Source organism: Taeniopygia guttata, chromosome 1, assembly GCF_048771995.1.
Source record: "Taeniopygia guttata chromosome 1, bTaeGut7.mat, whole genome shotgun sequence".
NCBI lineage: Eukaryota > Metazoa > Chordata > Aves > Passeriformes > Estrildidae > Taeniopygia > Taeniopygia guttata.
The window spans coordinates 85695935-85709991 of NC_133024.1; the positions used below are offsets into that span (position 1 = coordinate 85695935).

Genomic DNA, 14057 nt, shown 5'->3' on the forward strand with positions numbered 1-14057 from the left:
TAAGGTTGGGAATTTGTTTTCTGAAACTGTAACAACAATAATAAGAAAGGAGAAAGAATAATCTGGGCCAGCAGTTCCAAAAATATGACATAAGTATCATCTGCAGTTTGAAAGTGGTATGCAAATAACATCTGAACAGCCAAATTATGTTTGTGCATGCCACTGAGAGTACATTTGTAAAAGCCTTGTGCAGAGTACAATCAAGCTAAAACAAACCACAAGCATTTAATTTATCATGACTGGTGTGGCAAGAGCCTCCTCCCTAACACAGCACGTTCTGACTGTCCTGCCTGCACCGCAACAATTTAAGGAGAGCCCCTACTACACCCTGCCAAGAACCATCACAGTATACAAGTTTCCTCAAGAGATGCGCCAAAATTGCACCATTGTTACTTCAGCCATGAAAGGAAAAAAAAAAAAAAACACACTTCTAGAAAGAAAATATAGCTCAGGAACATATAACTGAAAGGAGAAGCTTCATTTGAATTGAAGAAATGGTAACATGCATTCCAGTTCCAGCCTGAAAAGCATGGGAACACAGAGTTGGGACAAGATTATACACCTCTGCCTAGGTCAGTCCATAACTCTGTTCAGAGCTAAGAACTCAATGCAGAGAAAGTTATCAGAAGAAAATATTATTACTTAATATTTATGTAGCACTTTTCATCTGGCAATTTTTAAGCAGGCAATACATTAAGTAACTTACCAAGAAAAAGAAAAACATACATTGGCCTTCTGTGCGATCAGTAGCTTATACTTTCAGAGGAAAACAATTCTACTTTATTAAACTTTAAGGCCTGAATTTACTACACATTATTCACTGTTACATTTCAAATTGGCAGCAAGGTAATCAATCAGGTTATTAGCTCCAAAATGCCTTTCTCAGTGCATTTTGCTAAGTTTCCATATTAAGAAAACCACAAAAAAACCTGGAGCTGTTAACATCTTTTTATCATTGGTTAAGAACTAACAAGTTAGGGCACTGTAATTGTTGTTAAAAAAACCAAAACAAACCAACTTGAAAAAATATCCTACCTTCCAACTTTGCCACCCTGGATCATTCTCTTGCTAACAATGCTCAGTTAATGATTTTCTTTTATTTCAGTTCATCTGTTGAGATCTTTCTGAAATAATTTCCACCTACAACAGGGCTTCCCGTTTGTGGGTAGCAGCACATGTCAGCTTGGCACAGCTTTCCTTTTACACAAGTGCAAGATGCTTCCTTGTGTTAATACAGAATGCTATCAAAAACACACAGTGGCTGGATTTAAAAGCAGATTCCATAGCACTCAGATTCCATTAGCATTTCTAGCCAGCAACATTATGCTGATCTGAAAATAAATCTTTTGGGACTATGATTTAAAAAATACAGTTCACATGCTCACTGTGACAGAACAATTCCTCTATTTCAGATATTTGGTCTATCTGTCTTCTGGCAGCACGCTGATTTTTATTGCTGGTGAACTCAGACAAGAGACTGCTCTTTATAAGACATAATACAAGCACAAGCAAATATGATGGCTGCATCCACTCAATTCAGTTATTTTTTTTAATGCATAAAATGGGTACACAAATTTAGGTGACATTTAAACTTTTGACAAATAGCCAATTTACCACATCAGCAACATAAATGTTAGTAACTTTTGACTTGAGACATCATGGCAGTAAATCACTGGAAAAATCGGGGATTCATCTTGTCTCCTTCTCTCCTTTAGCAGTAGGGAGATGAATTTTCAGAGGGAACAAACTCTCTGTTCTCTGAGGTACTGAACTGGGCAAGGCCGGATATAAGAAAAAGGTGGATCTTTAATCCAAGTAAGCAGCTCTTTAATATGACATCTTGCTTTTGTACCTTCTTTATTAATCTTAACTGTTAGAAGAAAAGACAAGTTAAATTGCGTGAGAGCATCTTGTGATTATTATATCTGCTCCCACAAATACAACTCATACTTTAAATTAATTTTCCTTAACAGTTTTCTTAGCAATTTCATATTTCTTCTATGCTCCACTTGCAGCTGGTGGTCTCACATAACTTACATAGCCAGGAGTCAAATAATCTCTTGAAAATCAAAAGTAGAATTATGAGGCTCAATACACCAGTAGTAAATACAGTAAACACTTGACAAAAATACAGACACAATTGGGATGTGGAGCCAGTTCATTTTCTTACATCCCTAAAAGCTTCTGTCTAATTAAGTTCATTTTTGGACAAACAAGAATGGGATTAGATCAGCGTTATTGTAGCAGTCACATGACAGAACCTAGATGGTTATATTTGTCAAGCATTTAATTAATTTCTAGTCTTGTACTGGCCTCATTTACAAAGTTCATGGGAGACTACATGACTTTCTCATAAGCAGGAATCATTATGTTTACCCACATGTCAGGGTTAACCTACAGTGAAACTGCCATCTTTACAAATACTTCACAGTATTTCAAAAATGGCATTCTGTCTGGGAGGAGGGGAAGATCATAGCCCATTTGTTCTCCCTCTTTTTTCCTGGAGGGAAGAGGGGAGAAGTCAAATTCTGTATTTTAGATAACAGAGACATAATTCCTAACAGATTGCAATAATGTACTGAAAACATGGTCAGGAAATAACAACTATAAGCCCCTACTTGTTCATATGACAAATATTTCACTGAAAAGTGGAACAACATCAAAAAGCTAGAAAACAAATGGTCATTCTCAGCTCTGCCAGTGTTGCAGCTGGTATTCACACAGGATTAGATTAATCCATGAGACACTTTTTCAGATCTTATCCCAGGTGTCAGTTAAGCAAGAAATCAGGCTCACGATAACCAAAGAGTTTAAAATCGCCTTCAAATCGTGCATAGAGGCGTCTTATGTCTCTCTTGCTAATTCCTGAAAAATACCGCTCTACTTTTGTTCTGTTGTACACTGTTATGCCTGGTGGGATTGTGGGGTATGATACCAAGTGGTCTATGCCAGCTGCTTTCAAGATATACGGAGCATCGTCCTCCAGGGTTTCGTGGTGTCCGATCACACTGTATGTGATTTCACAGGGAGCACAAAGTTCCACGTATGTTACCCAGTGAATGATGTGGTCACCAAACTGAACATCCAGCCATCGGTGATTAGGGTCCCCCAGGTAGCGCACAAAATCCTCGAACTGCAGCCCTTTGGTCTCTGTGCGATTCTTCCTGTACTTACGAATGATGCCGGGAGCAATTTCATGCCGGTACCAAGGTTCAAACCGAGGATTGTGCACAAACTTGTCCTTAAACGCAGAAATAAGTCTTTCAAATGGATCTCTAACAATAAAAAACTTGAAGTATAAATTCAGTCTAGACAGAGGAAGAAAAAAATTAAATAATTAAGTGTTTAGCATATACTTACAAAATGTACATGGAACTCTGACCACAGACACAGCAACATGAATCTTAAGAGCACTTGCCTCAATATTACAATCAATAGGACTAAATACAATTTCTGTCTTCTTACTAGCAGTTTTTACATACAGGACAAAGAAGAAATGGTTAATCCTAGTTTTCACATTTTATTCAATTTGGAGGAGTTTAGCTTATCTCAATCCATAATAAACAGGAGACAAAATACACTGAGAGCTCCAAGTTAAAGATATTTGTAATGTCATGTGATCAAGCTCAAAAAACCAAAATACATAAGGACAAGGAGAAAAGTGCATTACTGCAGCTAAATGCATATAGAAGGCTGCATTTTTCAGTGGCAGGCAGTTAGATAAATTGCTGCTTAAGTACAAAGAAGTTAAGAATGGTATTTTATTTTGATGTTTCGTCATGCTTTCAATAATGGCTGAGAGCACCAGTGAAACACGAGACCACAGTTTTCAACAGAATTTAATTTATTACTGTGATACTGTAATATGTAATATTCTGTAGTCAGTTTATCTGTAGGAGGAATAAATTGAAAACAAAGTTGATTTCAATAAATAGCTAAGAAAAGAGATTGAGAGCCCAGTCCTCACTGAAATAAGGATGGAGAGACTGGACGTGGATAGATTCTTCAGCCTGCATACCACTTGAGTCATATTTCAGATACTTCAGTCTTACTCCTAGCCAGGCAGGGCTAGATAGAGGTCAGCAAACTGAGTCAACAGATCCGCACCATCCTATTTTCCATACCTAAAACTCTGGTAATTTCAGATCCAAACCAAACCTATATCACACACCTCCAGCATAGCTTCCATACTGAGCAAAATGCAGCAAACCAAGCAATAATGGATTCAACTTCATATATCCTAACTAGGGCTTACCCCCAGATGAACAGTTCCTTTCTGCAGGGCTGCTCACAGGGAGGGAAACAGATTCACATTCTCAAGAATGCAGTGACTGTATTTTCCTTTGCACAATATCAACACAATCAAGTGACCCCAATTCTACAGGCACAGCTGTGATAAATGTCCTTGTGCCACTGCATGCAACAAAAACCCTTGGGCTGAGCTCTACTAACACGTGACACAGGTATGAAGGGCTGACTTTTCAGAATGGTGTAATGCACACAAACTCATGCAAGCACATGCTTACAAGTGTCCACTGTCATCCTGTGTCCTGTTCTCCCCATGTTGCCACCCTTTACAGGCATATATAATGCATAATAGCATAGGCTCTAGGAGATGAGAGCAGGAACAGTTAAAAATCTAGCCAAAGTAATGTAGAAGTTCTATTGCAGAGTATTTTTGCCTCTGAAAATAACCGGAAGCACTTAAAGTGGTTCCGCTGAATGGAAAATATTCTGGGGCTAAGAAGCACTAACATTTTAAATCTAACCAGCTCAATCCCAGTAAGTAAGTCTGCTGCAATGACAATCTTACCTGTAGGCAGCAAGGTTTACCACACGAGACATCAGGATGGGTTGTCCAATTAAACCTTCGGTTCTGAAGGTCAGCTATCTAACAACTAGGTAGGCATGAATTACAGAAACCTTATATCCCAGGGAGTTGGTTGGCTCACCTAACTATATCACAAATTACACTGGTGTTCTCCTTCAAAGCCAGTAGGAAGGCAGATACAGCAACATCTGTGAGGATAACAGAATAGTGCCATAATACCCGTGGTGGAGCAGAAACCCTGGTGCCCTCAGTTTCAGATGCAGACTTCAGCTGTACCCTTGATTGCTCATAACACCACTGACCTCAAACCCCTCCCACACTCACTGGCAGGGCCACTTACCGTTTTTTAATTTCAGAGTCACTGAAGGAGGACAAGCGTGGAAGGCCATTCTTCTCATGATCATGTACAATGTTTTCTGGGATATCTTCTATGGAAGAAAATGCTCCTGGACAAATCAAAATGAGAGTAAGTGAGTCATTCAAGGGGAAAAAAACAACAGTGAGCATAAGCAAGCATGCATGCCTTTGGCTGACAGTTTTATGTCTTTGTCTTTATTTTTACCATTTAAAGGTACTGTGTTTAAAACTGTTGAATTATGAGAGATTCTGACTGCAAAGCTGAAAACTGTTAAAATTCTTCAGGGTATGTGACATCAAGGTCCAAGACCAAATGGCCCCAAAATTCTCAGAAAAGCATATTATGCAAATTTCATCAGCAATTATGTCTAAGCCTGTAACTCCTCACATGCCAGTGTCCCCATTCTCTTTCCCTCTGCCTGCACATATAAATGGAGGAGGACTTTCAGGATTAACTCAGAAGAAGGAACCAGATTTTTGGCTAAGCTTCAACCACCAACAAAAATAAATGCTATGAGCTGCTTTTGGAACTGTTTCAGTGCAAAAGTACTTTGCTTTCAGGATCCATAAAGTTTTTTTTAACAAGTATGCTGTGCTGAAACAAAAATTCCAATCAGAGAATACTCCACAGATTAAAAGGCACTAAAATTAACAACATAAGTCTCCAGATACTCATTTCTGCAAGCACATGAGCTGTGTTCTGCTGTGTTGATTTTAGTATCCTGATCCTGGAAGGTTTTATGGCCTTGAGAAACATCTCATGTGTCCCCCTGGGCTTTAGGTATAAGCCTTCACACAACAGCATTGTTTCAGAATATCAACCTGCAACAAGCACAGAGTGCTACAAAACAAGCCTGTTAAGTGAATGCCTCTACAGCCTTCTTGTTTCCAGAACTGGAGTGAATAACACACACCACTCAGCGGCTCAGTTTTCCGAATTTTTTTTTTTTTTCCCTAGAGGGGGCAGGGGTGAGGGGTAGGGACTGGGGTTGTATTTTATCAGTTTCAAGTTTTCAATTGTATTTTTTGGTACCATAGGTGAATCGCATGTGGACAACAGATGTCAGATGAGATACCCTCAGAAACCGATACCTTGCATTCATTCAGAGAACACAGTCAGTACAAGCAGTAGCAGTTAGCTCCCTCACAGTGCTACAGCTGCATTTGCCCCTCCTGAACCTCCAAATACCACTTAGGCATTTGTACATAAATTATTCCCCTCAAGTATCAGCCTTGCCTTCTGAGTCTACCCAAAGAGGAGAAAGTTAGGTCAACTACAGCAGATACCAATGCTGGCAGCTTAAAGCAAAAGAGACCAGTGTTTATGTGGAAGCAGTTTTCTATCATTATCCAACATGACAGAACTAGGAAACTCAAGGTGAAACCCTGCTGTTAAGATGTGAATTATCCTCTACTCAGCATAGCCAATACATGCCTGCCCATCCTGAGCCATTCTTTGCATGTTATCTCTCAAATGCTGCTAAGAGCAGGTACTTCCAATGTCCTTAAATGGTTCCATATTTAGTACTTTGTGGCTTTCATAGGTATTAAGAAATATACACGTACATGAATGAGAATCTCTGCTAGATTTTAGCTCACATCCATAGATCAAGGATGAAATTAACATTAAAGTTTTTAATGTTAGTACTGCTTGCTAGAAAAGCATTGCTGAGGGACACAGGTCATTTGCTAATTTTTCAAACACACTTACCTCTTAATCCTTTTTTCACTATCTTTTATAACAGACCTTTGGTGACCAAACTATTGTGTTAAGCACCTCAGAATCTTCATAACTCTTAAGATGGTTCACTGACAGAACACACACAAGATTTCAGCAAGACAGCCCAACAGGAGCCGCCAATTTTTAACTGGCTTTCTTCATGGCTAAAATCTCTAGTTAAAAGTCATTGGCCTTTAGCCAGAAATTTCATGTTATTGTTACTTAGCAATACCTTGTAATACACTTTCAAATTCTATAATTTAGTGCACCACTTCAAAGATAAGAAACCTATGTTCTACATGCATATGGGTAGTCTGTCATGACTCAAATAACTTTAGAGCCTAGTAATAACAATACTTACTTTTACAGAAAGAACAGATCTAATTTTAAGGGGATGTTTTGAATAGACTAGAAATAACTGTGATAAATGAAAAGCTGAAATTAAGTATCAGTGTACAGAAATGCAGAAAAGAATCCATTTCAGTTGCCCCAGTTAGAGCAATTCCGTTTCCTCCTCCTCCTCCTCAAAGAAAGCCACACACCCACAGAAAAGTAGATACCATTTAAAACGATCAAAACTTTTTTCCACTGAGTGTTGCCCACTTTTGGTGTCTGACAAAACAGGATCTTGTGCTTGTCACACACAAATATTCGGTCCAAGACAAATTTGGAAACTGCAGTATGAGAGAGATCTCTCAATGCAGCGTCTCTGCAGACATTCCTGAGAAGCTCAAGTCTTTCCATATGAACCAGGGGCTGGCGGATCAGATTTCCTGAAAAAGCTTTTCCAGTTGGCTTTATGAAATGCAGAAGAGAAAGAAAAAACAAGAGTTAAAGACTTAAGTTGTCAAATCAAATTCTAAAGTATAAAAATCCCCAAACTATGCACCCTAATGACTCCCAGATTCGTGATTAAAACATTGCTACGTATTAACTAAAGGAGTAGCTCACTGTTTGCTTCCTGTGCTGCTGCTGCACTTTGGTTCAGCCCTTAAGACATTACATGGTAGTATATAGTAAGAGCTTTTCCATACAACAATTTAAGTCTGCTGCACAGCAGCAGAGCCTTATTTGTGTGGATAAAACATGCCTTGATCAAATACTGGAACTCCCACAGAGTTTCAACAAGCTGTAAGAAAGTTTTTGAGAGGTTAGTACAGGAATTTCAACATAAATTATGCTTTAAGCTCTGAGAAGATGGGGCTGACCATGGTGTGATTCCTGGGAACATACTGTGCAGGCTAAGAGTTGGACTGTATGATCCTTGTTGGTCTGTTTCAACTCAGAATATTTTGTGACTCATCTAGCTGGGAAAAAAAATTAGGATGAAAGATCTGTGTTGTGTTGTTTTCTAGCACCTCTAGGCATTCAGTGTTTCCATTTATCTAAGTTGAAATAAAATCAGGTAAATAAAAATGTGAACAATGAGCATCAGTATGACAAATAAAAGAAGTAGCAGGAAACCTCTCCTCAAAAATGGATGAGCTGTTTCACATGTCTCATTTTTCAGAGACTAAGAAAGGAACCACAACCACCTTTTGCCTCACAACCAGTGGAGAGGAAAAAGGAGCTTCTCTACTTAAGAGGTGATAGGAAAGTTGAAATTTCTACCAACAAATTTTCACCTATCCACTAACTGAATGGCAATCCCCAATATCAATACAGCCTAGGGGATGATTGAGATCAACCCTGCCAAGGACTTAGGGACACTCATGGGTGAAAAACTGGATATGTCCTGGCAGTGTGTACTTGCAGCCCAGAATGCCAACTGCACCATGGACTGCATAAAAAAAGCAGTGGCCAGCAGGTCAGAGGAGGCAATTCTCCCCCATACTATGCTCTACTGCCACCTGGAGTGCTGCATGCAGCCCTGGGGCCCCAGCACAGGAAAGACACGGGCCTGCTAAGGGAAGGTCCAGAGGAGGCCATGAAGATGGTCCAAGATGGAGTACCTCTCCCATGAAGACAGGCCAAGACAGCTGCAGCTGTTCAGCCTGGAGAAGAAAAGGCTCTAGGAAAACCTCACTGCAGCCCTTCAATGCTCACAAGGGGTTTGTAAGAAAGACAGATTTTTTACCAGGGCCTGCAGTGACAAGACACGGGTAACGATTTTCAACTGAAAAAAAAGCAGGTTTAGACATTAGGAAGGAATTCTTTCCTCTGAGGGTGGCCAGGCACTGGAACATGTTACCCAGAGAAGCTGTGGATGACCCACCACAGAAATGTTCAAGGCCAGGCGGGATGGGGCTCTGAGCAACCTGGGCTAATGAAAGGTGTCACTGTCCATAGCAGAGGGCTTGGAACTAGATGATCTTCAACAGTCCCTTCTAACTGAAACCATTCTGTGATTATATGATTTTAGGTTCCATGTCCAAGCTACAGATGAGAAAGGAATTATTATACTTTTTGTCCCAACCTTTCATGAGGAAAAAAAAATCTACTTTTTCTGTTTGTTACTCTCCTCCAATACCCCAGATGCTCAGAATGTAATCTGAACCATCTGTCAGATTATTTTATCTGTCCAAACAATTCTTTCTGCATGTAACCAAAATTAATATTGTTAGTCTACGTTCCGTGCTGTCAGGAAGTCAAGAGGGAATTGTTTTAGATCCAGAAACCTTATTATCCTCTTCCATACTAGTAAAGAAAGCTATTAAAACTCTCTATACATACTTACCTTCCACTGAACAAAGTGTTTTTCCCAAGTATTTTGAAGGTAACTTAGATTTTGTGCTTTTGAAAAATGAAAACAAAAAGAATCACACTTACACACCTAACCTACCTTCCATGATGCATCATAAAAATACTTTAAATACAAGATTACTTATGTACTAATGTAAAAAAAGAAAAAAATTATTTAGTGCACTCTGCAATTGGTCTCAAATTTACATTTGTATAAAGGATTTTCAGAGTTTCATTGTCAATTTGCTGAAAGCACAGAACTATGCATCTAAAAGATCAACTGGTATTGACTACTATTGTGTTCATGCTCTACTTTGGAAAAATACTGAAATGTGAAACACAAAGAGCACAAAATACGAAGAAGAAATTGACAGCGACAAAAAGAAACAGAGAGATTGGGCAGAAATCTAAGAGAATAGAGCAGACACAGGCTTGCCCTCAACAACCACAAGCCTGATCGGTATGGCAAGATAGAACACAAGAAATCCAAAACTGGGCCATAATATTAAAAAGGCTAACAAAAACTACTGTCCTGAATTGATAAAGGAGTACTGTAACAATTTTCTCCTAGAAATGGAAACACATTAAGTTGAATCATTCAGATGATACAAGACAGCAGGTTACCATAACAAACCAGCTTTGTGAAGTAAAAATGAATTCTGTCGGCTCTACCTAAATAGAACAGTCTGAATAAATAATTCCTTTCTAGCAATTCATCTTAACAACAGGAAGCCCTTCCTTAATCTCTTATTTTCTTCTACTCTTTAATACACATAACCCTTATCTCAACAGTCTGCACCTGGAATTCTTCAGGCCAATGTTTTTCCTCTGGCACATGTACCTCCTCCACTTTTGTCACAGCTGTCAATATCAATGGCTCTTGCTTGGTACCATAGCCTAAAGGGAGAGATAACAGCATTACAGAAGGTGAGGGGAAAGTAACTATTTCTGCTTTACAACTAAAACACATGAACTTTACTTTCTGTATTAACCTTACAAAACACTAGTAGGATATGTTTCTACATGGAATGATAATAGACAAGACAAATAAAGACTATGAATATTTTAAAGGATATACTCTGAGAATTTTGGATGCAACTTCATTTGAGTTTTATCAAAGAAACATACCCATTATCTTTTACTTGTTTTTTTTATTGTTTTCTTTGCTTTTTTTCTAGAAAGTGTGCAGAGGCATCAAAGTCTTGAATCCAAATCGCAACTCATAGACAATTTGATATAACTATATGGACTTCTGCATAGGAGATTTTTATTTTTCAATGAACTTGCCAAAGCACGTCCAAATAAAAACTTAAATCTATCAGGTTCCTTTCTCCCCTTATACTAGTAAAAACGTTTCTTCTTTTGTAGACTATTAAATTTGCAAAAAGAAAAGTGTCATTATGGACACCCTTTTATTTCTGTGGTACTCTAAGTAAGCATCTATAATCAACAATAAAGATCCCCTCTTCCTTTATTACTTGGACCAATGGCCTTCCTTAGAGATTCTTACAACAAGAAACTCAGCTGATATTCCTATTTTTTTTTTTAGTGATTTTAGGACAGCTAAATTAAAGCATGTAAGGAAGAACCCTTTTCATCTTTTGCATTTAGTATGGTACAGAAAAACCAAAAAATAACACAAGGTTTTAGCTTTAGTCTACACAGTGCAGAAAAATAAAAAATAATTTGAAGCAGCTTTCCCTAACTACAAAGCAAAAAGAACATGTTTTCTCCATGCAAATTTATTTCCATCCATATTGGCTTACTTTTCCCTTCACATAGATTCTTCTGTGAATAATGTTTCCTCATCTGCATCCACAGGGGCTTACTGTTTCATGGTTGAGAAAATGTGTGCACTGCCTATGTCCTTTTCTTCAAGGAGTACTCTACTCTGCCTACACTGGATTTTAACAAAGGGCATGCATGGAAAAGCAAGTTAAAACTGAAAGCAATGTAAGCATTCAAGCATTCAGAAACTGTAATTGTTGCTGTGCACAGACCTGCTTCATGGCGTTCTTCTGTAAAATACAAGTAATCTGATTCAGTGAAAGAGCAGCTAAACTCTTTTTCCACTATCATTGTATAAAAGCATGCCTGTAGATGCTGCTACCAACAATGGACAGAAACTTGCACCTTAAGAAGTTCCTATTGCTCATGCACCCAAGACATCAGTAAAAGGCTTAAACAAAATAACACTGATTCATTGAGCATCTGCTGGTTTTATTCCATCTGCTAGGAAGACACATCCAAATAAGAAAAATTTCTGACAAGTCGTATTTTATTAAGTCTAGAAGAGCTTCTTCAGGATTTGCCATCCTGTTTGGACTTCCTCCATAATTCTGTTGGTATATTCAAAGCATTTCCCTTAATTAGTTTTATTCCAAACACTCCAACACATATATACACTTAACTATAATCATGCCTTTGCAGGACAAGCTTAAGAGTTTATGTATTATCTGCTCAGAGAACTATTCAAAAGGAGTGGAAGATTCAGCACAGGAAAAAAAAAAAAAAAAAAGAGAAAAAACTTGGCAAGCCAAGATAATAAAAAGCAAATAAATGCAGGAGCTATGCTCTAGTAATTATTTTTTAAACTACATTTTAATTTTCCTGACAAATCCTGATGAAAATAGACACGCAAAGAATACCTGAACTGGGAAACAAGAGTCGTCATAGAGTGAGATACTGGAAGATATAACTATCTAACATAAGAGTAGCTGATTTGCAGACGTATGAGGACAGAACAGCTGGGTCCAAGCAAAGCTAAGTTAGTCTACATTTCTCCTCTGTAAGGCTTGCTGAATAAATCTTCACATACATGCATATTATTTATAAAGGTACATCTAATGTATTTATCCATTATCAAGTCATTGAAAAACATGGCACAAGTGTCAAATCTTCAAAAGTTGCATATTTTTTACATGTCTTAGGAAGATGCAGAAACACAGATCTTTTAACACTTGAAGTCATATCATCACCTTCACCCAAAACTCTCTCTAGGGTGACTTTGTAAGAGCAGCTCCCAAGCAGACACAAAAGTAACATACTGTGTGGTGTCATCAATCATCAAATGGCTTAAATTCCTCATCATCTTAATAACATCTCAGCTACTTAAGCTAAGCAAAAGCCTATAAGCTGTTTACAAGTCAAACAGCAGGGGATAAAACTGAATGCAAGAAGCAGGCCAGAGGTGGCTAGGCAAAGTGCACTGCAAATGAAATAAAACTTTCCACAAGTTTTACATAATGCCTCAGCCACAAGAAAATCAGCAAAAACCCCATACAAGAAACTAGTATAATGTGAAATTAACTCTTCAGTACCCTCTGAGTCTCTTCTGACTTCAAACAGGTAATAGTGCTCTGTTGTTTTTGCACATAGCTTCTAAGCCTAGTAGATCATGATACTGAAACTAAATGTATTTGAAAAAGCAAGTTTTTCAGTACTGCCAAACATGATCCCTTCTGTTCTTAACCAACAAAAAAAATCTCCTGTGATGTTCGATTTGCAGACTTCTAACAAAAAAAAGAGCTGAATATCAGCATTGTCACTTCCAGAAATTTAGTTGTTCTGTTCTCAGTCCTAACGAAGAAGTGATAACATGCCAAGAACTATTTTCACAGAAATGAGTATTTTTGTGAAGCGCTATTCAGTTTTCTGTTTCACATCAAACATTAAAGCCAAACTTACCATCTGGGTCTTTAAAAGTCAATGTGATAAACTTGCTAGCAACCATGAACATGAATATCACCCAAAAGCATGCAGCTAGCAGCAGCCACTGGTGGTGCATGTTGTCAGATGTGAGCCATATAAAGTTGGCACTCCCTGTTTGAAATAGAAAAGATTTACACATTTATTATTTTTGTTACAGTTTAGAAAAAATACTTTCCATAACCAAAAATAAAAAACTTTCATATGTATGTGTGTCATAAAACATAGCAGGAGATTCCACGTTTAACTTTTTGTCCATTCAGCCATATTTTTAAGCAACATTGAGGCTGAGACAATGTAACCACTGACTGCTATCAAAGAGAGGCTTCACTCCTTCACCCCTGTGTACACATTCCCCACTCCTGCTTGTGCTGGGAATAGCATTGTCTGACTGCTTGGAGAGATAGATCAAAAACACCTTTTTTTTTTTAAAGAAGAGTTTATTTTTTGATTCAGCTTAGCAAGACAGCCCATTGTAGGAAAGGAAGGGAGAATGAGGTAAGCTGTGCTCTCAGTGGTGCATGTAACATTAACACTATACTTGGTTATCCCAAGTCAGCTTATGACATGTAACACGGACTCTTCCCCTGCTCAGCCTACAGAAATCACAGGCTGGAAGCTACCAAGCTGGAACACTCAGCTTAAGCTGACCAGGTATTTTTCAGTGTCCTTGCAGCACTGCCTACTACCTGTAGCTGTTTCCCTGCAGGTAAGCCCCAAAGACAGAACTTCCTCAGGAGTGCAAGAAGGGTTACCCAA

General features: G+C 38.3%; 1 protein-coding gene across 1 annotated transcript in view; it reads right to left on the minus strand.

Moving 5' to 3' along the window:
- Positions 1-14057, minus strand: part of CHST10 (carbohydrate sulfotransferase 10) — an 18493-nt gene continuing 4436 nt past the window's right edge. Inside the window, exons 2-6 of the mRNA XM_002196323.7 lie at positions 13278-13412; positions 10390-10487; positions 7469-7703; positions 5172-5277; positions 1-3308 (exon numbers count right to left, since the gene is read on the minus strand). Coding sequence (XP_002196359.1) covers positions 2771-3308; positions 5172-5277; positions 7469-7703; positions 10390-10487; positions 13278-13377 — 1077 coding nt within the window. The 5' untranslated portion in view covers positions 13378-13412 and the 3' untranslated portion in view covers positions 1-2770. The remainder of the gene's footprint in view (positions 3309-5171; positions 5278-7468; positions 7704-10389; positions 10488-13277; positions 13413-14057) is intronic.